Source organism: Hylobates moloch, unplaced genomic scaffold (assembly GCF_009828535.3).
Source record: "Hylobates moloch isolate HMO894 unplaced genomic scaffold, HMol_V3 SCAFFOLD_7, whole genome shotgun sequence".
NCBI classification, from domain to species: Eukaryota; Metazoa; Chordata; class Mammalia; order Primates; family Hylobatidae; genus Hylobates; species Hylobates moloch.
In genome coordinates, this window is record NW_026652282.1 from 18,313,890 (window position 1) to 18,341,305 (window position 27,416).

General features: G+C 36.9%; 1 protein-coding gene across 5 annotated transcripts in view; it reads left to right on the forward strand.

Annotated features, from left to right (window-relative positions):
- The window catches only part of LOC116812285 (connector enhancer of kinase suppressor of ras 2), a 173,123-nt gene that overhangs the window by 62,857 nt on the left and 82,850 nt on the right, over window positions 1-27,416 (forward strand). For 3 of the 5 annotated variants that reach the window (XR_009214309.1, XM_032757989.2, XM_058441494.1), the window contains 2 exons: window positions 14,212-14,301; window positions 15,980-16,194. Coding sequence is in view for 4 of the 5 variants with exons in the window: in XM_032757989.2 (XP_032613880.2) it covers window positions 14,212-14,301; window positions 15,980-16,194 (305 nt within the window). In the remaining variant the exon portion in view is untranslated. The remainder of the gene's footprint in view (window positions 1-14,211; window positions 14,302-15,979; window positions 16,195-27,416) is intronic. The other 2 variants (XM_058441493.1, XM_058441495.1) reach the window with 1 other exon arrangement.

The following is a 27,416-nucleotide window of genomic DNA, read 5'->3' on the forward strand; positions in this document are numbered from 1 at the left end:
CACAATGGTAAAGGGATCAATGCAACAAGAAGAGCTAACTATCCTAAATATATATGCACCCAGTACAGGAGCACCCAGATTCATAAAGCAAATTCTTAAGAGATCTACAAAGAGACTTGGACTCCCACACAATAATAGTGGGAGCCTTTAACACCCCACTGTCAATATTAGACAGATCAATGAGACAGAAAATTAACAAGGATATTCAGGACTTGAACTCAGCTCTGGACCAAGCAGACCTAATAGACATCTACAGAACTCTCCACCCCAAATCAACAGAATGTACTTTCTTCTCAGCACCACATCACACTTATTCTAAAATTGACCACATAATTGGAAGTAAAACACTCCTCAGCAAATGCAAGAGAATAGAAATTATAACAAACAGTCTCTCAGACCACAGTACGATCAAATTAGAACTCAGGATTAAGAAACTCACTCAAAACTGCACAACAACATGGAAACTGAACAACCTGCTCCTGAATGACTACTGGGTAAATAATGAAATTAAGGCAGAAATAAATAAGTTCTTTGAAACCAATGAGAACAAACACACAATGTACCAGAATCTCTGGGACACATTTAAAGCAGTGTGTAGAGGGAATTTTATAGCACTAAATGCCAACAGGAGAAAGTGGGAAAGATCTAAAATCGACACCCTAACATGACAATTGAAAGAACTAGTGAAGCAAGAGCAAACACATTCAAAAGCTAGCAGAAGGCAAGAAATAACTAAGATCAGAGCAGATCTGAAGGAGAGACACGAAAAACCCTTCAAAGAATCAGTGAATCCAAGAGGTGGTTTTTTGAAAAGATTAACAAAATAAACCACTAGCCAGACTAATAAGGAAAAAAGAGAGAAGAATCAAATAGACACAATAAAAAATGATGAAGGAGAGATCACCACTGATCCCACAGAAATACAAACTACCATCAGAGAATACTATAAACACATCTGCACAATTAAACTAGAAAGTCTAGAAGAAACGGATAAATTCCTGGAGACATGACACCCTCCCAAGACTAAACAAGGAAGAAGCTGACTCCCTAAATAGACCAATAACAAGTTCTGAAATTGAGGCAGTAGTTAATAGCCTACCAACCAAAAAAAGCCCAGGACCAGACGGATTCATAGCCAAATTCTACCTGAGGTACAAAGAGGAGCTGGTACCATTCCTTCTGAAACTATCTCATACAATAGAAAACGAGGGACTCTTCCCTAACTCATTTCATGAGGCCAGCATCATCCTGATACCAAAACCTGGCAGAGACACAACAAAAAAAGAAAATTTCAGGCCAGTATCCCTGGTGAACATCGATGTGAAAATCCTCAATAAAATACTGGCAAACCAAATCCAGCAGCACATCTAAAAGCTTATCCACCACGATCAAGTCGGCTTCATCCCTGGGATGCAAGGCTGGTTCAACATACACAAACCAATAAACGTAATCCATCACAGAAACAGAACCAATGACAAAAACCTCATGATTTTCTCAATAGTTGCAGAAAAGGCCTTCAATAAAATTCAGCACCCTTTCATGCTAAAAACTCTCAATAAAATAGATATTGATGGAACGTATCTCAAAATAGTAAGAGCTATTTATGACAAACCCACAGCCAATATCATACTGAATGGGCAAAAGCTGGAAGCATTCCTTTTGAAAACTGACATAAGACAAGGATGCCCTCTCTCACCACTCCTATTCAGCATAGTATTGGAAGTTCTGGCCAGGGCCATCAGGCAAGAGAAAGAAATAATGGGTATTCAAATAGGAAGAGAAGAAGTCAATTTGTCCCTGTTTGCAGATGACATGATTGTATATTTAGAAAACCCCATCGTCTCAGCCCAAAATCTCCTTAAGCTGAGAAGCAACTTCAGCAAAGTCTCAGGATACAAAATCAATGTGCAAAAATCACAAGCATTCCTATACACCCATAATAGAGAGCCAAATCATGAATGGGCTCCCATTCACAATTGCTACTAAGAGAATAAAATACCTAGGAATCCAACTTACAAGGGATGTGAAGGACCTCTTCAAGGAGAACTACCAACCACTGCTCAAGGAAATCAAAGAGGATACAAACAAATGGAAAAACATTCCATGCTCATGGATAGGAAGAATCAATATCATGAAAATGGCCATACTGCCCAAAGTAATTTATAGATTAAATGCTGTCCCCATCAAGCTACCATTGACTTTCTTCACAGAATTAGAAAAAAACTACTTTAGATTTCATATGGAACCAAAAAAGAGCCCGTATACCCAGGACAATCCTAAGCAAAAAGAACAAAGCTGGAGGCATCACACTACCTGACTTCAAACTATACTACAAGGTTGCAGTAACCAAAACAGCATGTACTGGTATGAAAACAGATATATAGACCAGTGGAACAGAATAGAGTCCTCAGAAGTAATGCCACACATCTACAACCATGTGATCTTTGACATGCCTGACAAAAACAAGCAATGGGGAAAGGATTTCCTATTTAATAAATGGTGCTGTGAAAACTGGCTAGCCATATGCAGAAAACTGAAACTGGACCCCTTCCTTACACCTTATAGAAAAATTAACTCAAGATGGATTAAACACTTAAACATAAGACCTAAAACCATAAAAACCCTAGAAGAAAACCTAGGCAATACCATTCAGGACCTAGGCATGGGCAAAGACCTCATGACTAAAACAACAAAAGCAATGGCAACAAAAGCCAAAATAGACAAATGGGATCTAATTGAACTAAAGAGCTTCTGACAGGAAAAGAAACTATCATCAGAGTGAACAGGCAACCTAGAGAATGGGAGAAAGTTTTTGCAATCTATCCATCTGACAAAGGGCTAATATCCAGAATCTACAAGGAACTTAAACAAATTTACAAGAAAACAAACAACCCCATCAAAAAGTGGGCAAAGGATATGAACAGACACTTCTCAAAAGAAGACATTTATGCGGCTGACAAATATATTTTAAAAAAGCTCATCATCACTGGTCGTTAGAGAAATGCAAATCAAAACCACAGTGAGATACCATCTCACACCAGTTAGAATGGTGATCATTAAAAAGTCAGGAAACAACAGATGCTGGAGAGGATGTGGAGAAATAGGAACACTTTTACACTGTTGGTGGGCGTGTAAATTAGTTCAACCATTGTGGAAGACAGTGTGGCAATTCCTCAAGGATCTAGAACCAGAAATAGCATTTGACCCAGCAATCCCATTACTGGGTATATACCCAAAGGATAATAAATCATTCTGTTATAAAGACACATGCACACATGTTTATTGCACTACTATGCCCAATAGCAAAGACTTGGAACCAACCCAAATGCCCATCAATGATAGACTGGATAAAGAAAATGTGGCAAATACGTACCATGGAATACTATGCAACCATAAAAAAGGATGAGTTTGCTGGGCACAGGGGCTCACGCCTGTAATCACAGCACTTTGGGAGGCAGAGGCGGGTGGATTTCTTGAGCTCAGGAGTTCGAGACCAGCCTGGGCAACATGGTGAAACCCTGTCTCTACTAAAAATACAAAAAATTAGCCAGGTGTGGCAGGATGTGCCTGTAATCCCAGTTACTTGGGAGACTGAGACAGGAGAATCGCTTCAACCTGGGAAGCGGAGATTGCAGTGAGCTGAGACCATTGCACTCCAGCCTGGGCAACAGAGTGAGACTCCGTCTAAACAAAAAAAAAAAAAAAAAAAAAAAAAAAAAAAAAAAAAAGAATGAGTTTATGTCCTTTGCAGGGACATGGATAAAGCTGGAAACCATCATTCTCAGCAAACTAACACAGGAACAGAAAACCAAACACCGCAGGTTCTCACTCATAAGTGGGAGTTGAACAATGAAAATACATGGACACAGGGAGGGGAACATCACACACCGGGGCCTTTCGGGGGGTGGAGGACTAGGGGAAGGATAGCATTAGGAGAAATACCTAATGTAGATGACGGGTTGATGGGTGCAGCAAATCACCATGGCACGTGCATACCTATGTAACCTGCACATTCTGCACATGTATCCCAGAACTTAAAGTATAATTTAAGAAAAAGAAAGAAAAATCACTTTTAATAAAGTTCGATGGTATTCATATGTAGATAAAATAGAAGGATTAGCAAACCAAATCAACATAGCTGATGCAACTGTGGGGGGGAACCTCTTCAGATGAATTAATCGAAAAGATATGAACCAGATGAAATAGTGTTCCCTTATAAACAGAATGGGAAAGCCAAGAAGAGAAACAGTCTCACTCAGTGATTCTCTGGGTTCAGTATTGTCCCCCAGGGGACATTTGGTAATTTCCAGGGACAATTTTGTTGTCACATTTGTGGTGGAAAGTTGCTACTGGCATCTAATGGGTAGAGACCAAAGATGCTACTAAACATCCTGCAGTGCTCAGGACAGCACCCAACGAGAGTGATCTGGCCTGAAATGTCTGAGAAACCCTGGCTAACTTAAGAATCAATTTACAAATAAATTGAATACAGAAGCAGATACTAGAAAATCAAAGTCAGAGACCTTGTATGGCACAGAGGTGATTGCCTTATATTTTTTTAGTTGAAAGAACCTGGGAAGTTACTGCCCTTGAAAGATATACCAACATTTATTCACAGTTAGTATATTCTCTGGACAGAAGTATTCATTTAAGGTTGTGAGCGCAGAAGTATTCATTTAAGGTTGTGAGCGTTAGGGATTACCTAGCCTGTTCTACAATAGATAATCTAATCATGACATCCCCTGGAGCAGGAAACAATATGTTTATCCCTAGTCGAAATCTGAATACATTTTCCACCATGAGAAAAAAAAAAACTATAATAAATGGTAGCTAGGTAAAGTTTAAATAGGGCTATTCATGTTAGCTTTCAGATCACAATATGACTTAAATAATTCAGCAATTTCCTAAATACGTTCTTCAGATCACTAGTTCTGAAAGATAGCCTATAGAAGAAAGAGGTTATATGGTTAAATAAGATTGGGAAGTTTTACATATTTTAGGCCCCTCTTGGAGATTAATAAATTCACATTCACATACTACGTCTTTGAAAGTTTTGTTGAATTTGGGTTAATTTACTGTTTCCCAAATGTGTTTGTATATTAAATCCCTTTTTTGGTCACGTAATACTTAACCAGCTTCCCAATGGAACTAACGTTTTATGGAATGTATTTTGGAAAATATTGTAAAAGACTTTTGCAGCTCTTCTTAAAGACCCAACTACCAATGATACGATTTCTTTGTGTCTTAAGTTCCAAACAGCTGACTTACAGATAAGCATATAGAACAACTTCTGTTCTCAATATTTAAGCCCGTCTAGCAGTTGGATTATTGAATGTCATCTTCATTCTTCATTCTTATATTGTAGAAAAGCCATATGTAAACTACTTTCTAGAGTAAATCTTATTTATGATGAAAGTTCAAACTAAAGTAAGAAAAACTATCTAGAAAGATCATTACATGGTGTTCTATACTTCAAGCCACTTGTGGAATTACTACTATCACTGCAAAACAATTTGCCAGAAGTCATGGAAGAAATAGATCCTTGGGGATAGAAAATGTCAGGTGTAATATTCAGTGTTCAAAAAGGGATAAGTAAAAATTACACACTGAATAATGACTGGAGACATTAGAGCAAATAATTAAAACAGTATACAGCCATTTAAAAATGTACATATGACAACTTAGCATTGTTTTATAAGCAACACATCATGTCATACCAATTTATTTGCCATCATTGTTAAAGTATTGGACCACAAACAAAAAGTTGCATCCACAGTTTATGCTCTAATCCTCCATTAGTTCTTCACATAGCCTTAGTATTTTGCAAGAGTTGCAAACTGGCTGTGAGGACACTTAAACAAACAAAAAAAACAGTAATCATACATGCCATTAAATTTTTGAAGAAAAATTAATTGGATTTTTGTCTAATATAATGGTCTTGAATGATACATCACTAAGGCAATTTGATGTAGTGAAAAGAGGTCTGGGATAGGAACTTAAAAGTCTGTATTCATGGACTGACTCCAACTGTTTATTACCCTGAAACTTCTTTACAGTTTTTTTTCACTGAATATCTGTGAAATCAGATTATCTGTGAAATCAGGGAGAGAATGAGGGTGAAGAGTATTAACCTGTGTGCTGTACTTTTACACTCCATTGTCTTCAAATTGTCTTATTTTTGTTCTGTGAACGTGTCCATTATGGCCCTACATTGTCAATAAAAGTGATGTTTCCATTACAAAAAAAAAAAAACTTTGGTCTGTCTTAAGTTTTTCATCTCTACCTTTCTTGCTGGCTTCACTAACAAGTAATGGTCTCAGAAAAATAGGTGAAAGGAATTGTAAAGTTATTACAAGATGTCATTTATTTTCAAATAAGAATGTTCAACTAGTTACCTTATTATCTTTTTTTACTTTTCATGAGAAAGAGTGACTGTCTTCCATATGCTGATAGGATTTGCAAGACACACTGCTTTACTAAAATTTTTAAAACTAGACTGCTTTAATTTGCAGTTCTTTAACTTGAGAACTGCATGCTTTTAACCAATATTTACATGCCTGTGTCATCTTTCTTGTTCACATTTATATCAGTGCTGAGCACAGCAAAGAGACAAGTATTTTAGCCTAGCTCATTTTATACCAACCAGAGCCTTCAGAGGACCCAGAACTCTTTTGCCACTTAAACAGTATTTAAATCATCTAAATCCTTTCTCATTCCTCCCATACCCCTCTAATGTAGAGAAATTGTCTCTATGAACAGAGACAACATTTCAACTATTTCAACTATTTCAGCACATTTCCAAACTCCAATGTGTATGTATAGCTTGTTCCCTCTTGTGGTGGAATACTTACAAAAGGTAATTTGGTTCAAAATGTAATTAGCCTTGGAATTAAGTGTTAAAAGTGCCACATAATTTTTTGACGCAGTTCAGTATTTTCTCCTTTAGCAATTCTTTCATGTTATTCCCCATTTAAAGTATATATCACTTTTAGAAAGCAGTAGGAAAATACACAACCACAATGGAGCTTATTCTTGGAAATGATTTTTTTAACTTTTAAGTTTAGGGGTACAAGTATGGGATTGTTACATAGGTAAACCTGTGTCATGGGGTTAGTTGTACAGATTATTTTATCACTCAGATGTTTAGACTAGTACCCGTTAGTTGTTTTTCTTGATCCTCTCCCTCCTCCCACCTTCCACCCTCCAAAAGGCCCCAGTGTATGTTGTTCCCCTCTGTGTATCCATGTGTTCTCATCGTTTAGCTCCCACTTATAAGTGAGAACATGCAATATTTGGTTTTCTGTTTCTGTGTTAGTTTGCTGAGGATAAAGGCTTCCAGCTCCATCCATGTCCCTGCAAACAACATGATCTTGTTCTTTTTTATGATCACATAGTATTCCATGGTTTATATGTGCCACATTTTCTTTATCTAGTCTATCATTGATGGACATTTATGTTGATTCCATGTCTTTGCTATTGTGAATAGTGCTGCAATGAACATACACATGCATATGTCTTTATAATAGAATGACTTCTATTCCTGTGGGTATATACCCAGTAATAGGATTGCTGGGTCAAATAGTATTTCTGTCTTTAGGTCTTTGAGGAATTGCCACACTGTCTTCCACAATGGCTGAACCAATTTATACTCCACCAACAGTGTATAAGAGTTCCTTTTTTTCACACAACCTCACCAACATCTGTTTTTCCTTTTTTTTTTTTTTTTTTTTTTTTACTTTTTAGTAATAGCTATTCTGACAGGTGTGAGATGATGTCTCATTGTGGTTTTGATTTGCATTTCCCTAACGATTAGCGATGTTGAGCTTTTTTCCATATGATTGTTGGCAGTATGTATGTCTTCTTTTGAACAGTTTCTGTTCATGTCCTTTGCCCACTTTTTTTATGGGGTTGTTTATTTTGGAAATGAGATTTTAACTGGTTTTGTTCTGCATCAATGAAACTGAAAAGATTTTAAATTAATCAATACAAAGTTTATATTTGATTTGTATTATTTATAAGTCATTAAAGGTAATCCTTAAATAATCCTCACATTGAAATGTTTACAAACCAATTTCTTCAGCCTCTTTTATCCAAAAATGAAATTTTTAAAATATGGCTATAAAGATCATATCGCTCATTCTTACTTATTTTACTGGATCCAGATATGTTACCATTATCCTTTAAAAATTACTGACTTTCCATTTAATTCAGTTTTACTTCCTCTTTAAATGTGTGATTCCCTACCTTAAATAACCCCAGGATGTTTTCCTAGAAATTCAGTCAGCCATCTGAAAGTAATTTTTCTGTCTGGTATGTGGGGTTTTTGATGAGTGTATGTGGCAAGCATATAGCTTAACTGTACTTACTATACTCATTTTCATCAAAATATTGGCTAAAATATTCAGAACAGATGTGTATATGTGTATACTTTTTCTGAGACTCTAGAGAAAGCTTTTTTGTGAACATTAAAGGGCATGTCAGACTTACGGAGAAATTTCTTTGAAAATTTTTTTAAACCTTTGACAACTGTAAGAGAAGATTGCTTCTCAGGTGCTGTTTATTACCCTGAAACTTAATGACTTTAGCATGCTTTTAGAGAGTTTTTAAAAGCGATACAAATGGAAAAAGGCAGCAATTCAGTGGTGTTTCAACAGACAACATGGGAATGTATGTAGATAAGAAATCAAGAGACAGAACTAATTCTGACTTGATTGCCAAACAGTTCTGTAAAGCTCAATTTGTCAGAAAAATGAAGAGTATTGGTGAGGGCAACATACTTGCCTTGGAAGGAAGAGGGAGGAAAAGAAGGAAATGGAAAATTAGAAGGAAGGAAAGGGAAAGAAACTATGAAAATAGAAACTAATGATATAGCTTGGATCCTTTTTGGTCTAGTGTCTGAGGAAAGTCCCCTATTTACTTTCTTAACAAGCAATGAGTTAAATATTGAGCGGTTACTGTGTTTAAGGTACTGCGCTAAGTGTGGGAGATACCACAGTAAACAGTAGAAAAGTCTGTCTTCTCCCATGAAGTTTACAGTCTAGAAGGGTGACATAATTCAAGTAACTAAATTAATAAATACTTATGTGACTATAATTGTCATGCTACAAAGAAGAACTTTGAGAGGAAATGAGACAAACACAGAGAATCCTGACCTAAAATGAGAGGCCAAGGATTGTATCCCTGAGGAAATGACATTTTTGCTTAGCTCTGAAGGATGCATGTGAATTTATGATAAGAAGAGACGAAAATCAGAAGACAGAGTCCTAGGGTGCCGGGTAAGGAAAGTGTTTCAAGGAAGGAGTAGTACTCGGTGCTAATGCTACAGATACATCAGAAAAGTCAAGGACTCTAAGAATTGCCTAATGGATTTAGCAACATGGAGGCCCTAAAAACCTTGACAATAGCAGTTTTGGTGGAATAGTGGGGACACGTGCTTAATCGGAGAAGATTCAAGAGAGGAGGAGAAGAATTGGGGGCTACAAATATAAAGAAGCTTTCTACAAGGTTTTCTGTAAAGAGGAACAAAAAATAAGGTGGTAGCTGGGTAGAGGTTTGTGGGGTGAGGAGAGTTATTTTTTTAAAAACTATTGGAGAAATTACAGCATGTTTATATGCTAATGGGAATGACTGAGTAGAAAGAGAAAAGTTGATGATGCAGGAGAAAGAAGGGAGGATTGCTCAAGGCATGCCCTTGAGTAGGTCGGAGGGAATAGGATCCAATGAGCAACTCAGTAATTTGAGATCTCCCTAATGTCACAATACAGCATAATAAGTATTGTATATATGCTAAAGGCACTAGGAAAAAGCTTAGGGAGCCCAGTAGAGTGAGCAGTTAACTCTGCCAAAGGGAATTGTAGCATTTGTGATATCACCTAAAATGCTTTATTATCTGAGGTAAAAAATAGTTTATTTTCAAGCAATTTTGTACACTAGCATTAAAGCATAGCAATTTTGTATTAAAATACGTAATTAGGATATGTCATTATACAGAACTTCATCGTTGTCTATATTCTTAAAATTGTATTTTGTGTTCCATTTGCTTAATTGCAGCTGAATATAGTCCATAATTCTTAAAACCTACTTTCCATCAGTATCATAATAAAATTCAGACAAAGTCCAAAAAAATTTATCTTTTTTCTGTGTGCCTCTATAAAAATATTTATCTTTTACCTTTACCACATTTATTAGAATACAGGAAGAAATACAGCAAAAAATTCGTGTCTCTATGGAGATATAATTAAAAAACTCTAGATGTGCAACAGATATTAAAAGCCAAATAAAATAATGGTTATATTATGAGGCACTAGCACAGTGGTATCACAAGGCTTATGATAGGGTGCCAAATGAACTCTGCAATTAATACATGCTTTATACTTAAAGGAATAAAAAATTAAGAAGTGGTCAGCAAAAATATTTAAATGGGCTCTAATCCTCGTTTTCTAGATTATATTCTTTGCTGTTACTATTCTTATCATGAATTAGTAATCTTAACTTTACAACTTCAAAAACCAATATAAGTATTACTATGTAAAGACATGTCTTAAACTTTTCCAGATTACTTTTCGGAGATTTATGTTTTATTTATGTACATTTACACAGGAATGGGTCGGATGTATTTAATTTTATTAAACCAATCCACTTATATTAAAGCCTTAAAAAGTCATATGAGTATAAAAATACTTTGCATGTATTAATAGTAGTATATATTTGATTTAAGTCTATAATGCTTATAGTACTCTTGCCTTTGGTGTTTTGTTTCACTTGGTTTTTTACCAACAGCACTAAAACATTGAATCATAAAGTTATCTTTCCATTTGAACTTTGCTGTCCTGTGAAATTAAAATGTTGCTGTATATATGCAGTAGCAAACATATTTTCAAGCTGTAGTCGATGATCTGTATATTTGGAATTAGAAATAATTTAAGCCATGGTCTACTTTTCAATCTGCCATGGACTGCTATTTATACAAGAATGTTACCTTATGTTATTGGTTTAACTGCTTTATTAAGTCGACTTCAGTATTTCAGCACAATTAAAAATCAATACTTATAAGCAACCTTATTTGTTCTACCTAAATCAATAATATACTTTACTTTTTAAAATACTTATTTTTATTTGCATTGCTGAATCTATAGTTTTATAACTAATAAAAGCAAAACCTTGATGTTCTCCAAAAGTAAATTTCAGTAAAGCTTTTTCTTTCGTTTTTTTTCTAATTTAGTTTATTTTCTTTCAATTGTGTATTAGTAATATACAGTATAATTCTGTTAAAAAAAAGTCACCCCCGGAAAAGTCAGTGTTAAAAATCTTCTGCATAGTTGTTTCTATGGCTAATTATACAACCAGACATATCAAGGGCTTAATTACATGCTTCAATGACTAGCTCCATTAGAATTTCAGAGATGACACAAAATATAATGAATACAATTATGTATTTCATATTCTGTGTGTGAAGTATGTTTCTTCTTGTTGTTTTTGTGCACATATGTTTGACTCCAAACAACCAATTTTCAAAAAATATCTAACTAGCTTTTTAATATATATAACATATAGAGCAAGTGAAACAACTGCTTATTTATTGGATTTTCACTTTTCAAAAGATTTTTTGATGACATGTAAAAACAGTGCTAGAGCTGTTAATTGCTTGTTTCAGTGCCCATTCTGAAGTAGAGTTTATTTCTAAAACCAGATCCTAAAGAAATAAATTGTAGATATTTTGAAAATACAGCCTTCATAACATTGAAAATCTGGAGGACTGATTATGCAAAGTGTGGGAATAGACATAACAAAAGGAGACCTTCCCTCAAACCCTTACCCTACTTTCGATGGGCAGAATATTGACCTGGATCTATAGATGGCTGTTGTGAGACGTCGGTTCTTCATAGCTTAAAAGAATTTAAACAAGAGACACACAGCAAAGGAGATATAGTATAGAGCAATTTATTGCAATGGACAAAGAATATTATGAAAGTTAGGTGCAGAATAGACAGTACACCATGAGAGAGGATTCAGGGCGAGCTGCTCCTAAGGATGAGACCAAGACTGGCACTAGGGAGACTCCCTTTATGAGAGTCTTACATAATTATTCATAAAGGAGTGGGAAGAGGTGTTGCTAGTAAGCATATTCTTGGTTGTCCTCTGGGTGCACATGCACAGTGGCTGCACATGCTTGTTCATACATTGCATGTCTCATTAGCATCTTAAATGTCTATCCAGGGGTGTGTTGTTTGCTATTATAATGAGCAAAGTGTCAGTCTGAGGACAGGTGTAATCAAAATGCATGTGCTCCCTGCAGGGGAAATTCCCTACGGTAGATAGCTGTGTTTGAATGAGCTGGACTACAGTGTGAGTGCTGGGGCTTACCGTGTTAACTGTATGGTCGCCATGTGAGGACATGTTTACTTCCTTGACTACCTATCCTGCCTCAGATCATCTCACTCAAATTCCCTCTGTGTAAAAGAGCAGAGATATACTGTTGGAGAATTTGGAATATTAGGTGATCATTTACAAAGTTGTTTGCATACCTTGAAAGGAAGCCATTAAATAAATACTACATTTTTGGCTCATTAATAATTTTATCATGTCTAGTTAATCTTCAGATTTTAAAAGAGCTTAGCAAAACAGACTAAATTGTATCAGTGTTCACAATAAAAAGCCATAAGATTGATACATTTTCCTTAAGAACAGAATTAGAATTCTCCTAACAGAATTTTTTAAAGTACATTGAGTGATTTTAATAATCATAAAATTTAGCTGGGCAAGGAGGGAAGTTGCAGGGACAGAAGGTGACTGACAGATACTGAAAAGTGGTATGACAGGTATTAATAGATTAAAGGAGGAAGAATTGTTGGACTTGAAGTACTGCAGGTAGTGTGCTAGAAATACAAAAGGTGGTAGTTGGTAAGCTGGATATTTGAAGGGATTACAGCCTTTGCTGGTGAGACTAAGCATATGACCACAGGAATGAGTGTGAGAGAGAACCTCAAGAAACTGAAAGGCCAGGCTCTCAGAGGGTGAATATTGAAGTCATCAAGAATTATGACAGAAGTAAGTGTGAGTGCCTGAGTTTGAATCCTGATACTATGTACTTACCAGGTATATGTCCTTGGGCAAGTTATATAACCTAAGTTTCCTCATCAGTTAAAATGAGGATAATGATAGTATATTTCTCTGAATTATCAGGAGTAAACAATTTAATACTTATGAAACTCTTAGTATGTGGTATATGGCAAATGACATATAAATGTTTGTACTATTATCATAATCATAATAACTATTATTATTTGTATGATCCAGTCCTGTGTGAGTCTCCGCTTTTCATTCACTAGAAATTTATTAAGCAACTATTTCATGCCAGGCATTTTGCTAGGTATCCTGTTAAAACTTTTGAATTATTTTATTTGGCTGTTCTAGGCTTCAGGAATTTCAAGTGGAACAGAAATAATATACTGCAGCCTCACCAAAATAAAAGTTATTCTTGAAGTCTTTGCCATGAGTTCTCCTTGCTGAATTAAAATGCTGTTTAGTAAGGATACAGACCCAGGGGGAAATGGAACAAACCAAAGCAGTGATTACTTGGATCTATATGCTGGACAGGCTCACTGTAGCAAAAGAGATGCTTAGAAGCAGACTCAGCTGTAGGACATGAAACAGAATCTAACCATATTTTTGAGGCATGGTGGTGTCCAAAATGTATGGTGATAGGAGATGGGATGCAGCAAAGATAAAAAGTTATCCTTGTGGTGTTCTAACGTGAAACAGTGAGTTAATGTCTGGTAGTCAGGTTAAACACAGAGAGCTACCATCTTGATAGCTCTCTTGGCAGCTCTCTTGGCTATCAAGATATAGACACTTGGACATTAGGAAATAAGATAGAGATCCAGTTACTGAGTAAAATCACTTATATGATTATCTTCTTTGTAAAAAAAAAAAAAAACAAAACTATACCCTTAAAGTCTGGGGTTCCTAAGAGAGCTAACCTAGGCTATTCATTATTATTTATAAAAAGTACCTTAAGTTTGCTTTATCACCTGGCCAATAGGCAATTTCACCTTCTGGCTCAAAACACATTTTCTCCATCTACACAAATGCCAACCATAATGTTGCATAAGAGTGAGTGTGTTTGGTAGACTTTAGCTAAAAATCAGTGTAAGTTTGAGCAGACATGGGGAAGAAAAACAATGTGATGTGAACTTTGTTCTCTGTGTTTAGGCAAGCTACGACCTATATCTATGCCAGTGGAATATAATTGGGTGGGGGACTATGAAGATCCAAATAAGATGAAGAGAGATAGTAGAAGAGGTAAGTGTTCTAGAATTTCAGTGTAGGCTGGGTTGTTTGAACAATAAGCGAATTTAAATGTTCTGTAAATAGATTGTTATGGCTTCAGTGGAAAACTTATTCTATCATTGACTTTATTGTACAACAAAACCAAGTAAGACCAACATTTGACTATCTTGACCCATTATTAAACAGATATTGTCTCTGAATGCCTTCTGAGGGGTTCCAGGTACTTAAGTACGGTGTTAAAAGTAAATATCTGATTGTTATGTGAAAGGTAATATTTGGAACACAAGGTCAGAAGTGTGAAACTGCATAAAATAATTAAGTTCAGTGAATACGGAGAGTTTATCATCAGTCCTCATCGGTCTGCAATGCAACCTCAGCAATTTTGTGTGGAATCAACCTCAAAATGAGCGTTGAAGCACATGGGTTAAAAGCTAATGGAAACTGGGTCAGTGACTTCTAACAAAAACCATGTAGAAATAGAAAAAAAAAAAAAACTTTGCTTTTTTTTCCTGTTCTGTTTGCTGCTCAGAGTTATCTTCTTACATGGGGGTGGGCTACTCTTGAAGGATCTACCAAAAGTAAGTTTTTATGTTAACTTATCCTGCTATAGAGATGAGCAGTAGAGAGCAACTGAAAGTTTCCCTACTAAATAGGATTTGATCAAGTGTGGGTATGGTGGGCCCAGTGGGTCATGCTGCTACTTTGACTTTCTGAAGTAGAGAGCCGTAAGGTCATAGGTGGAAAATAAAACAAATGAAAACAAAAAACTATTCATAGAATGTAAGTTCACTAAGCTTCCTTCATGATATGTTTGACCCATTTTCTTGTTATTTCTAGCCAGTATACAGAATTTATTTTATTACTGCACAGATCCGCAGACCATATGGACAAGCAGGCATGAATATCTGATTCGTTAGTCTTCTTAATACTTGTTTTATGGAGTGAGCATTTCTGAAAATGTTGATAAATACAGGAACATTGACAGTTTCCTTTATATCTGTGTATTCATTCCATTTTCCAATCTTCAATTTCTAATCTCATTTGTTCTATAGAATAAAGAAAAGTATAAAAGAGAAATGCTTATCACATGCTATCTCAGAGTCACTGTTTTGGGACTTCATATTTTAGTGACTTTTGTTGATGGGGAGGGGAACCATGTGAAGTACTAAGAGCTGACTACCAATTTAAGCATAGAATTCCTGAACTGAATTTCCTGACTATTGGTTCTTAATGTGGGCCTTAACTTCTCCAAGCACACTACCTTGCATGCCATGGGCCGGTGTTTGTTATTGGGCTTTGGCAAAATCCCTATGAGGGGGATTGTTACAAATTTTATAAGCTACACACCTAGAATTTCTGATTCAAGTTTCAGAGGTGATTCTAATGTAGTTGGTCCAAAGCTAAAACTTGGAGAAATAATCTATCGACTGTCTATTTTTTATTGTCGTATCATACCAAATAATTAAGATATACCATATTTCACTACATATTTTATAAGTTAAATCAAGTTAAAGTTCTGAAATGAAATACATTAGGTTGGGGCAAAAGTAATTGCAGTTCTTGTGATTAAAAGTAATGGGAAAAACTGCAATTACTTTTGCGCCAACCTAATAATAGCACAATTGAGAAAGAATGGTAAATTTGGGGTATTTGTATATTTACATTGGTGTATTTATCTCTTTTTATATAGAAAACTCTCTACTTCGGTATATGAGCAATGAAAAGATTGCTCAAGAAGAATACGTGTTTCAGAGAAACAGCAAAAAGGACACAGGGAAGAAGTCAAAAAAGAAGGGTGATAAGAGTAATAGCCCAACTCACTATTCATTGCTACCTAGTTTACAAATGGATGCACTGAGACAAGACATCATGGGCACTCCTGTGCCAGAGACCACACTATACCATGTAAGTAAAATTTCAAAGACTCTTCAATACAGCTTTTATTGGAAGACTGGCAAGTGACTCTTTTGGGTAAAGTCTAGGTTATTTTTATCCTTTTACTAGATTTTCACAAAAGAGCCTAACTTTAAAGTTTATGCCCTTAAAAAATGATGGGTAATTGATTTTTTTCTTAAGTTTATGTGTTCAATGAGTTCATAGTTGCAGCAAGTTGGATTTTAATGGGATAACAATATGCACAAAATTGACGGAGAACAATAATAAATAGCTGATTAATCATCAGTGTGATACTATGCAATGCACAGATAGCTATAAAGTTCAACATTAAAGATATAATTTTAATATAGTCATGATTCCATTTAAAAATGAGCATCTATTATTTGCTAGACATGGAGGGTAGGGCTAGAGGTAAAATGGGAAGACGTGACATACCATTATATGGGGAGAAAGACATGCTGAGAGTCCCAGTATAACTTAACTGTTGTGATGGGTGGGTGCAGAAAGTATAAGACGAACATAGGAGAAATAGAGCCTTAGTCTTTAGGGGAAGTGAGAAAAGGCTTCAGAGTGGGGAGCATTTGAATGAAGAATAAAATATGAGAAGCAGTATTTTAGTGCGAAGGCATATGCAGGTACGCCACAAATGTGTGAGAATGTGGCATGTTCCAAGGATTTCATGTGGCTTATAATTGCTGGTTTATTAACAACTGGAGGAAATGGCATGAGGAAGGGGCAGTAGATGGGCCTGGAGACATAGGTAAAGGTTAGATCAGGAACTGTATGATAAAGTACTTAGGTTCTTTCCTGCAGTAATAAAGAGCTATTGAATAATTTTGAACTGGGAACTTGCATGATCAAATCGGCCTGTCAGGTCTCTCTAGTGCAGAGCATCATTTGAGAGATCAGAAGCAGGGCTATTAAGTCCAGGCCATATGGATGATGAGAAACTAGGATAATGGCCATGTGGAAGCTGAGAATCATGTTAGCAGGAACATTTAATCCACAAAATGTTGCATTTTAAACCATTTTGGTTAAAAGTAGTTTGTTGTGTCACTGGAACTATAGCTTCTTATTAGGAGCCCTTGAAAAACATGGACTGCAAGTTTTTAAGTAATTTGAATGACTGTGCTTAATGCTTAAAATATCAAAAAAATTTTAATCTGCCCCTGCTGTAGAAGGTATACCATCTAGGCATTCAAAATGTGAAAGATTTAATAACTTACAATTGAGTTGTTTCTCTGAGCAAATCTCTTAAATCATCTACTTATTCTATAGCTCTTTCATAAAACTAGAGTGTAGAAAAATGTTTTTTATTTGGACTATAGTGTTATTAGCACTCCTAGGTGCCTCATTCTTTACCCTCCCTTCTCCCCAGTTACATACTCTCAAAAGTCTCTTTCTAAGACACTAGCGCCTGTATCATAATCTGCTCCATTAAATGACTGATGGATTGAATTATTATTTTTTCCATAGACATTCAGAGTCAGCCTGAAATCAGTACTCTTAGTTGTTTGAAAGGGGACCATTTTTGTTATTACCACTATTCAGAAGAACTATATGAGCACTGAGCTTCCTCTAGAATCTAGTGTTCCAGTCATAAGTAATACCCTGAACAAAAGTTTGAAGATGAGGCACAGATGGCCTGTTCGAGAGGGTAGTTGGTAGTGAGAGATGAACCTAGAGAAGGAAGAAGAGACCATCACTTTGACTCAGAGTGTACAAATTATTAAAAGTTTGGATTTATCCTGAGAGTAGTGAGCCATTGAAGGCACATTTAAATACTCAACCTGTTCCATTCTGTCATGCATATCCTGACAGATGTTATACTGTGTGGGGAAGGTAAGTAGTTAAGTCTTGTGAATTATGAGGTATTAAATTAGGGAAGACAGTAAAAGGTGATCCAAATTGGTAATCAGGAATATTGCAAATATTTTTGAGGAGTATAAACTGTTACCACCTTTCTGAAGGACATTATTTAGTTATGTATATCAAGGATCTGGTCTACTAACTTCACTTCTAGAAATTTATTCTAGAAAGAAATCAGAGTCCACTTTTGCCTCCTGTTTTTACTATATGTCTTGAATCTGTAACATGGTATTTCCCAGATAGTTGACATCTATCTCAACTAATTTTTGACAGAGGACCAGCATAGAGTAAGGAATATTGTTAACTTTGGGAGATCTTCCCCTGTAATGCTGATACACCAGTTCCAGAGTAGAAGGCTGGGTACTTTCTAACTCTGTTGTCAGGTTTAGAAGAAGCACAATAATCGCTAACCCCCAAGTGCATGTTGGATATCTATAACCAATGTTCTAAAAGAGAGAACTCTAATTGGTGGGATTTTTACTAGGCTCTTGAGTTCCCTTGAGGATCTCACCTTGCACTTATTTAGTACTTTCACAGTTAGCAAGGAAGTTTCCACATTTGATATGTCTTTTGAACTTCACAGCAACTCTATTTGCAAATAACAAAACTCAAACTCAGAAATGATTTACAAAAGCTGTTTTGCAAAAAAAAAAAAAAAAATGTAAGTGCTGTTGTCAGGACTAGAACCCAAATCACCTACTCCAGGGGTCTTTCCGCACTCTATCCTATTGCTTCGTGCATGGTACACATTCCATATACAGAGGAATTTGTGCTTTAATGAATAAATTAGTGCATTTTGAAAGGCTTGACTTGAAAAAACATGTGCCCTTGTATGATGATGTTAGTAATGTTTTCAGTGCCTGGATTGATTTCTATCCAAAATTATCTTTTGCCTCATGTTACTATTTCTTAAGTTAGGGGAAACATGCTGAGCTGCCACTGTTATAAAACACAAATAGTTATTTAGCTTGATCTATTGCTGGGACAACAGAATATTATAGTTAACAATGCTTGGACTTTGGAGACAAAACAACATACGCTTAAATAATAGCTTTTTATATTTCACAGGAATTTCTGTTTTATTTTTACCTGTTTATACATGCTTATTTAAAAATGAAAGGCTTTTTTCTTATGTTAAATTTTCCTGAAAACACAATGTCAGTATCAATCTGTAATCTAATTGCTTTCATGATGAACCACTAATCTTCATTTTTGCCAATTACTCCTTTGGATAACATGGCCATGTTTAATGGAATAGGACTTAAGTGGAAGAGGACTATGAAGATTGAGTATTGCATTTCATAGGCTTCTATCTCTGCTGTAATACTAGCTCTATGTAATCTAAATATTTTAAGTTAAAAGTTAGAGAAAATTTAGTATGAATTTAAATCCCCTTAAACAGCAAAGTAAAGGGGTGTGTGCATGCATGCATATAGTGTTCCTTATAAGCACACCTAGAGTATAATCTTCACTATTCTGTTGTGGAAAACAGCCCAATAAAAATACACAAAGCAAGACAAATATTGTTTGGCTTCAGGGTTCAACTCATTATCCTATAATGAAGATTTAGAAGTGTATGGGATTATAAAATATATTTTTATTAATTCCATATATCTGATATTCTAGTTTATATATATTTTTCTTAAACTTATTTAAAAGGAAATTATTCACTGTGCTGTAGCTACCCTAGTCGTTGACCAGCTCTTTGCCACCACTTTCCTTTTCAACATGCTATTCCCGCTACTGAGAATGCTTTTATCTCTTTTTTCTCCCAAGAATTCCTGCCTATCTAAACCTGAAATCACAAGGACATCTTCCCTGACCACTACCCTCTGAACTAAATCAGTTCTCCTATTTTCTCTTATCATCCAGTAGTTTTTCTTCAAAACCTTTGTTGGGATTTTTAATTATATATTTATGTGAACATCTGCTTAGTGTCTTTCTCTCCTGTACATGGTAGGACAGGTATGCCCATGTTTATAATGATAAGCAGGGACAATTTCTCCATTTTGTTCAGTACTGTATTTCAGCACCTAGTACAAATGTAGTACCTTATAAGCTCTCAATAAAAATGTTATGAGTAAATGAATTAATGAGTGAGTGAGTAAATTTGACAGGAACTTAAGTGGCTTTCTCAGTGTCTCCAACCTGCAAACATAGCCCCCTCCATCTCCTAGGCCAACCCCACAGGGGCCAACAATGCAACAGGGTTAGCTGCCTTACATCCCCTACCCTACCTCCTTCACTCCAGCTGAAAACTTCAGTTCCAGCTAGTTCTTGCTTGCTTCCTTTCCCTGCCATCTCATTACAAAGGTCCCAATATGCCCATCAGCCAAGCATGTTATGACATTTTTCAAAAGAGCATAACTTTATTTTACCTACTTACTGACTCTGTCTGAAAATGTGGAAGCTGTTAGCTGCCAAAGCCCTCATCTAACCTGAGAGTACATGAAGAAAAGGCAGACAGAAGTTTTTGTGTGGGGTGTGTCTGTGTGTGTGTGTGTGTGTGTGTGTGTGTGTGTGTGTGTGTGTGTGTGTTTGTGTGAAATTCAGATGTAGTAAGAAAAGTCTTTAAAGAATAACTGAATTATTCTGAATCTCATCTTTAAATCTTGTAGGACTTATTTTTCCCCAATATGATGTGCATATGATAACTTGCTCTCACATTAAAGCTGCTAAACTAAATTCATATACAAAATAATTACTTAGGCCGAGCACTGTGGCTCATGCCTGTAATCCCAGCACTTTGGGAGGCCAAGGCAGGTGGATTGCCTCAGCTCAGGAGTTTGAGACCAACCTGGACAACATGTCGAAACCCCATCTCTACAAAAAATACAAAAATTAGCTGGATGTGGTAGCATGCACCTATAGTCCCAGCTACTTGGGGGGCTAAGGCAGGAGAATCACTGGAGCCTGGAAGATCTAGGCTACAGTGAGCCATGTTTGCACCACTGCACCCCAGCCTGGGTGACAGAGTGAGACACTGTCTCCAAAAATAATAGTGATAATAATAATAGTCATTTATTTTAAGTCTACATGCTGAGATGCCAGAACAAGTAAAATTGGATTATAGATTCAAGCAGTATGTAGGTATACTTTCATAAACTGAATACTGATGTAATTTTGGATGATTAAAAACAGACTTAGTAGGTGTTCAAAAATCTGGATAATTCCTTTCATGATATTCAAACATTTAGGTGGCCTCTCTTTGTTTTTTTTAGGATATAACTGCAAACATTCAATTGTTTTATGTCTGATAAGTACTTTCAGCCACTGTGGCCAATTCGTGAGGTTTTGTGGCTTTTTTTGAAGGAGGGAAGAGAGGGGTAGAACTGTTGAAAAACATTTTTTTTTTTTTTAATTTAGCAAGTAAATAAACATTATGAAAATGCTATTCTGATTACAAATACTGTCTTATTTAAATCTCATAATGCTGTGAGGAAGCTCAGTTGCTGGTGTTATCCTCATTTTACAGACTAGAAAGCTGAGGCACATGGATTAATTAGGTAGTTATGTGGTAGAGCTAGGATTTGAACATTTGCAGTCTGGCTCTTAGCATACTATATTGCCCCCCAAAAAATAGCATAATTTAACAGAAACCTAACAACAGTTGTATAGTGGCAACGATGTGTAAAGCCACAAATCCAGGTCTAAGTGCAGTGGTATATACAAAGACTAATACAGGCATATCTCAGAGATAATGCATGTTCAGTTCCAGACAACCACAATAAAGTGAATATTACAATAAAGCAAGTCAGACAAGATTTTTTAGGTTCCCAGTGCGTATAATAGTTATGTTTATACTATACTGTAGTCTGCTAAGGGCACAATAGCATTATGTCTAAAAAACAATGTACATAACTTAATTAGGAAATATTGCTAAAATATGCTAATGATTATGTGAGCCTTCAGCAAGTTGTTATTATTATTATTATTATTATTATTATTTTTGCTGGTGGAGGGTTTTGCCTCAATGTTGATGTCTGCTGACTAATCAGGGTGGTGGTAGCTGAAAGTTGGGTTGGTTATGACAATTTCTTAAAACAAAATGACAAAGTTTGCTCTATCAATTTACTCTTCCTTTCACATAAGATTTATTAGCAGCATGAGATGCTGTTCAACAGCATTATATCCACGATAGAACTTCATTCAAAATTGGGGTCAGGCTCTACTTCCAATTCTAGTCTCTTGTTATTTCCACAACATTTGCAGTGACTTCCTCCACTAAAGTTTTGAACCCCTCAAAGTCATCCAGGAGGGTTGGATTCAATTTCTTCTAAATTCTTGTTAATCTTGATATTTTGACCTCCTCCTGTGAATCACAAACGTTCTTAATGGCATCTAGAATAGTGAATTCTTTCAACAAGGTTTTCAACTTACTTTGCCCAGATCCATCAGAGGAATCACTATCTATGGCAGCTATAGCATTACAAAATGCATTTCTTAAATAATAAGACTTGAAATTTGAAATTACTCCTTGATCCATGGGCAGTTGAATGGCTGATATATTAGCAAACATGAAAACAACTTTAACCTTGTACATCTCCAACAGAGCTCTTGATTGACCAGGTACATTGTCAATGAGCAGTAATTTTGAAAGGAATCTTTTTTTTCTGAGCAGTAGGTTCCAATGATAGGCTTAAAATATTCAGAAAACCATGCTATAAATAGATGTGCTGTTTTCCAGGCTTTGTTGTTTCATTTATAAAGTACAGGAAGAGTTAATTTAGCATCATTCTCAAGGGCCCTAGGATTTTCAGAATGGTAAATGAGCATTGGCTTCAAGTTAAAGTCATCAGCTCCGTTAGCCCCTAACAAGAGAGTCAGCCTGTTTTATGGTTTGAAGCTAGGCATTGATTTCTCTCAAGCTATGAAAGTCCTAGATGGCATCTTCTTCCACTGTAAGGCATTTCATCTGTATTGAAAATTCTATTGTTTAGCGTAGCCACCTTCATCAATGATCTTAGCTAGATCTTCCGGATAACTTGCTGCAGCTTCTCCATCAGCACTTGTTACTTCACTTTGCACTTTTTTGTTATGGAGATGGCTTCTTTCCTTAAACCTCATAAACCAGCCTCTGCTAGCTTCCAACTTTTCTTCTGTAGCTTCCTTACCTCTCTGATCCTCCATAGAGTTGAAGAGAGTTAGGGCCTTGCTCTGGATTAGGCTTTGGTTTAAGTGAATGTTATGGCTGGTTTGATCTTCTATCCAGACCACTCAAACTTTCTCCCTATCAGCAATAAGGCTGTTTCGTTTTCCTATCATTTTTATATTGGAGGCCTTGCTTTCAGTGTATCTTGGCTTTTGACATGCCTTCCTCACTAAGCTTAATCATTTCTAGCTTTGATTTAAAGTGAGAGACATGTGACTCTTCCTTTCACTTGAACACTTAGAGGCCATCGTAGGGTTAATTAATTGGACTAATTCTAAAACTGTTGTTTCTCAGGGAATAGGGAAGCCTGAGGAGAGGAAAAGAGATGGGAGAACAGCCCATTGGGAGAACAGTAAAAACAGACACAACATTTATTAAGTCTATTGTCTTACATGACTTCTTTCTTTAATCCTCGTGAACCAACCTCTGCTAGCTTCCAACTTTGCTTCTGCAGCTTCCTTACCTCTCTCAGCCTTCATAGAATTGAAGAGAGTTAGGGCCTTGCCCTGGATTAGGCTTTGGTGTAAGGGAATGTTGTGGCTGGTTTTGATCTTCCATCCAGACCACTTAAACTTTCTTCTGTTTTCTTCTGTGTCAGCCTGTCTTTTGAAGCTTTGAAGCCAGGCATTGATTTCTCCTCTCTAGCTATGAAAGTCCTAGATGGCATCATCTTCCACTATAAGGCTGTTTCATCTATATTGAAAATGTGTTATTTAGTATACTGTTGTTCATGGCACCCCAAAATAATTACAGTAGTAACATCAATGATCACTGATCACAGATCACCATAACAGATATAATAATAATGAAAAAGTTTTAAATATTGTGAGAATTACCAAAATGTGATACAGAGACACGAAATGAGCACATGCTATCGGAAAAATGGTACCAATAGACTCCTTCAGCACAAAATTGCCAGAACCTTCCATTTGTAAAAATTGCAATCTTCAAGGAATGAATTGAAGCACAGTAACAGGAGGTATCCCTATAATATTTCCACTGCTAATATTACTAATAGCTAACATTTACTGATTACTTACTAAGCTCCTATGCTAAGGACTTAAATACAGTATCTCTTGGAATCTTCAAAATGATCCTATGAGGTTGAAATCATTATTTCTATTCTGCAGAACTGAAAGGAACTGGAACACAGAATTTACCTTAAAGAGCTAGAAAATAGCAGAGTTTAGAAATGAGTCCAAGCATCCTGACTCCAAAATTCACACCTCTGTGTGACTAAAGCCATTTCTGCTCATAAGGATTTTATCATCTATTAGGGAAGACAGAGCTATTATTATCACAATAATGGAAAAACTGTGATATTATTAACATATAAACATTCATAATTAAATTTACCTGCAGTTATAAAGGTTGGTTTGTCTAACGGCTGCCTGACTTAGCTGCATTCTTTCAGGATAAAAGTAATTCAAAGAAGAGATCAGTTATTTTAGTGGCAAAGAAGCCACCTCTAAGCCATCACTTGTTTATAACAACCAATTTCTCTCTATTTTGACTTTATTCACCCAGAAGACAGCTGTAGTACAGAATGACATGATGTTTCTCCCAATCAAGGTACATTTAGACATGTTAGAGTACAACAGTACACTAAATATTATCCTATTCATTTGTATATTCTCTGATTCCTATGGATGACTTTATTATTTCTAAAATGTTTCATAGTAGCATTTGCAAAGCCCTACATGGGAACAGTCTGTACTATGAAAAGTGTTTCCCAGTGGGCTGCTTCCCTACAGCAGTGATTCCCAAAGTATGGGCCATCCTTGGCAAAGGGCTCCGATGACTGAGGTCTGACCCAGAAGTGACAGTCCTTTCTTTGATTCTTATGGGCAAATAACACATCACAGACTTCCATTTTCACTTGTGACTAGATATTGCTTACTAGTAACCTACTAAATGAGTTTAAAAGTTTACAGATTGAATAATCATTAAATAGTACATTCATAGAATTTATTGAATATTCTAATTTAGTATGTTTTCAGTATGCCTGTGTTTTAGTTCATTCTTACACTGCTATAAGGACATACTCAAGACTGGGTAATTTATAAAGGAAAGAGGTTTAATTGACTCACAGTTCCACAGGACTGGGGAGGCCTCAGGAAACTTACAATCGTTTCAGAAGAGGAAGCACACACATCCTTCTTCACATGGCGACAGCAAGGAAAAGCACAGAGCAAAGCGGGAGAGGGGAAGCCCCTTATAAAGCCATCAGCTCTCATGATAAATCACTATCATGAGAACAGCGTGGAGGTAACTGCTGCCATGATTCAATTACCTCCCACCAGGTCCCTCCCATAATACATGGGGATTGTGGGAACTATAATTCAAGATGAGATTTGGGTGGGAACACAGCCAAACCATATCATTACACCCTTAGTCCTTCCCAAATTTCATGTCCTCACATTTCAAAACAGAACTTCCCAACAGTCCCCCAAAGTCTTAACTCATTCCAGCATTAACTCAAAAGTCCAAGTCCAAAGTCTTATCTGAGACAAGGCAAGTCCCTTCTGCCTAGGACCCTGTAGAATCAAAAGCAAGTTAGTTACTGCCTAGATAAAATGGGGGCACAGGCATTAGGTAAATACACCCGTTCCAAATGGGAGAAATTGGCCAAAACAAAGGGGCAACAGGCCACATGCAAGTCTGAAATCCAGCAGGGCAGCCAAATCTTAAAGCTCCAAAATGATCTCCTTTGACTCCATGTCTCACATTTAGGTCACACTGATGCAAGAGGTGGGGTCCCACAGCCTTGGGCAACTCTGCCCCTGTGGCTTTGCAGGGTACAGCCCCACTCCTGACTGCTTTCATGGACTGGCATTGAGTGCCTGCAGCTTTTCCAGGAGCACAGTGCAAGCTGTTGGTAGATCTACCATTCTGGAGTCTGGAGGATGGTGGCCCTCTTCTCATAGCTCTACTAGGCAGTGCCCCAGTGGAGACTTTGTGTGGGGGCTCTGAACCCACATTTCCCTGTGCACTGCCCTAGCAGAGGTTCTCAATGAGGGCTCCACCCCTGCAGCAAACTCCTACCTAGACACCCAGGCATTTCCGTACATCCTCTGAAATATAGGCAGAGGTTCCCAAATCTCAATTCTTGACTACCAAGGCTTGGGGCTTGCACCCTCTGAAGCCACAGTCCAACCTATACCTTGGCCCCTTTTAGCCATGACTGGAGTGGCTGGGATGCAGGGCACCAAGTCCCTAGGCTGCACACTGCAGAGGGATCCTGGACCTGGCCCACAAAACCATTTTTTCCTCCTAAGCCTCCCAGCCTGTGACATGAGGGGCTGCCATGAAGGTCTCTGACATCACCTGGAGACATTTTCCCCATTGTTTTGGTGATAAACATTCGGCTCCTTGTTACTCATGCAAATTTCTGCAGCAGGTTTGAATTTCTCCCCAGAAAATGGATTTTTCTTTTCTACTGCATTGTCAGGCTGTAACTTTTCCAAATTTTTATGGTCTGCTTCCTCTTGAACACTTTGCTCTGAGAAATTTTTTCCACCAGATACCCTAAATCATCTCTCTCAAGTTCAAAGCTCCACAGATCTCTAGGGCAGGGGAAAAATGCCACCAGTCTCTTTGCTAAAGCACAGCAAGAGTCACCTTTGCTCCAGTTCCCCACAAGTTTCTCATCTTCATCAGAGACCACCTCAGCCTGGACTTCATTGTACATATCACTATCAGCATTTTGGTCAAAGCCATTCAACAAGTGTCTAAGAAGTTCCAAACTTTCCCACATTTTCCTGTCTTCTTCCAAGTCTTCTAAACTGTTCCAACCTCTGCCTGTTACCCAGTTCCAAAGTCACTTCGACATTTTTGGGTATCCTTATAGCAGCACCCCACTCTACTGGTACCAATTTACTGTATTAGTTCATTCTCACACTGCTAATAAAGACATACCTGGCCAGGCTCGGTGGCTCATGCCTGTAATCCCAGCACTTTGGGAGGCCGAGGCGGGCGGATCATGAGGTCAGGAGATCGAGACCATCCTGGCTAACATGGTGAAACTCCATCTCTACTAAAAATACAAAAAAAAAAAAATTAGCCGGGCAAGGTGGGAGGCGCCTGTAGTCCCAGCTACTCGGGAGGCTGAGGCAGGAGAATGGTGTGAACCCCGGGGGTGCGGAGCTTGCAGTGAGCCGAGATTGCACCACTGCACTCCAGCCTGGGCGACAGAGCGAGACTCTGTCTC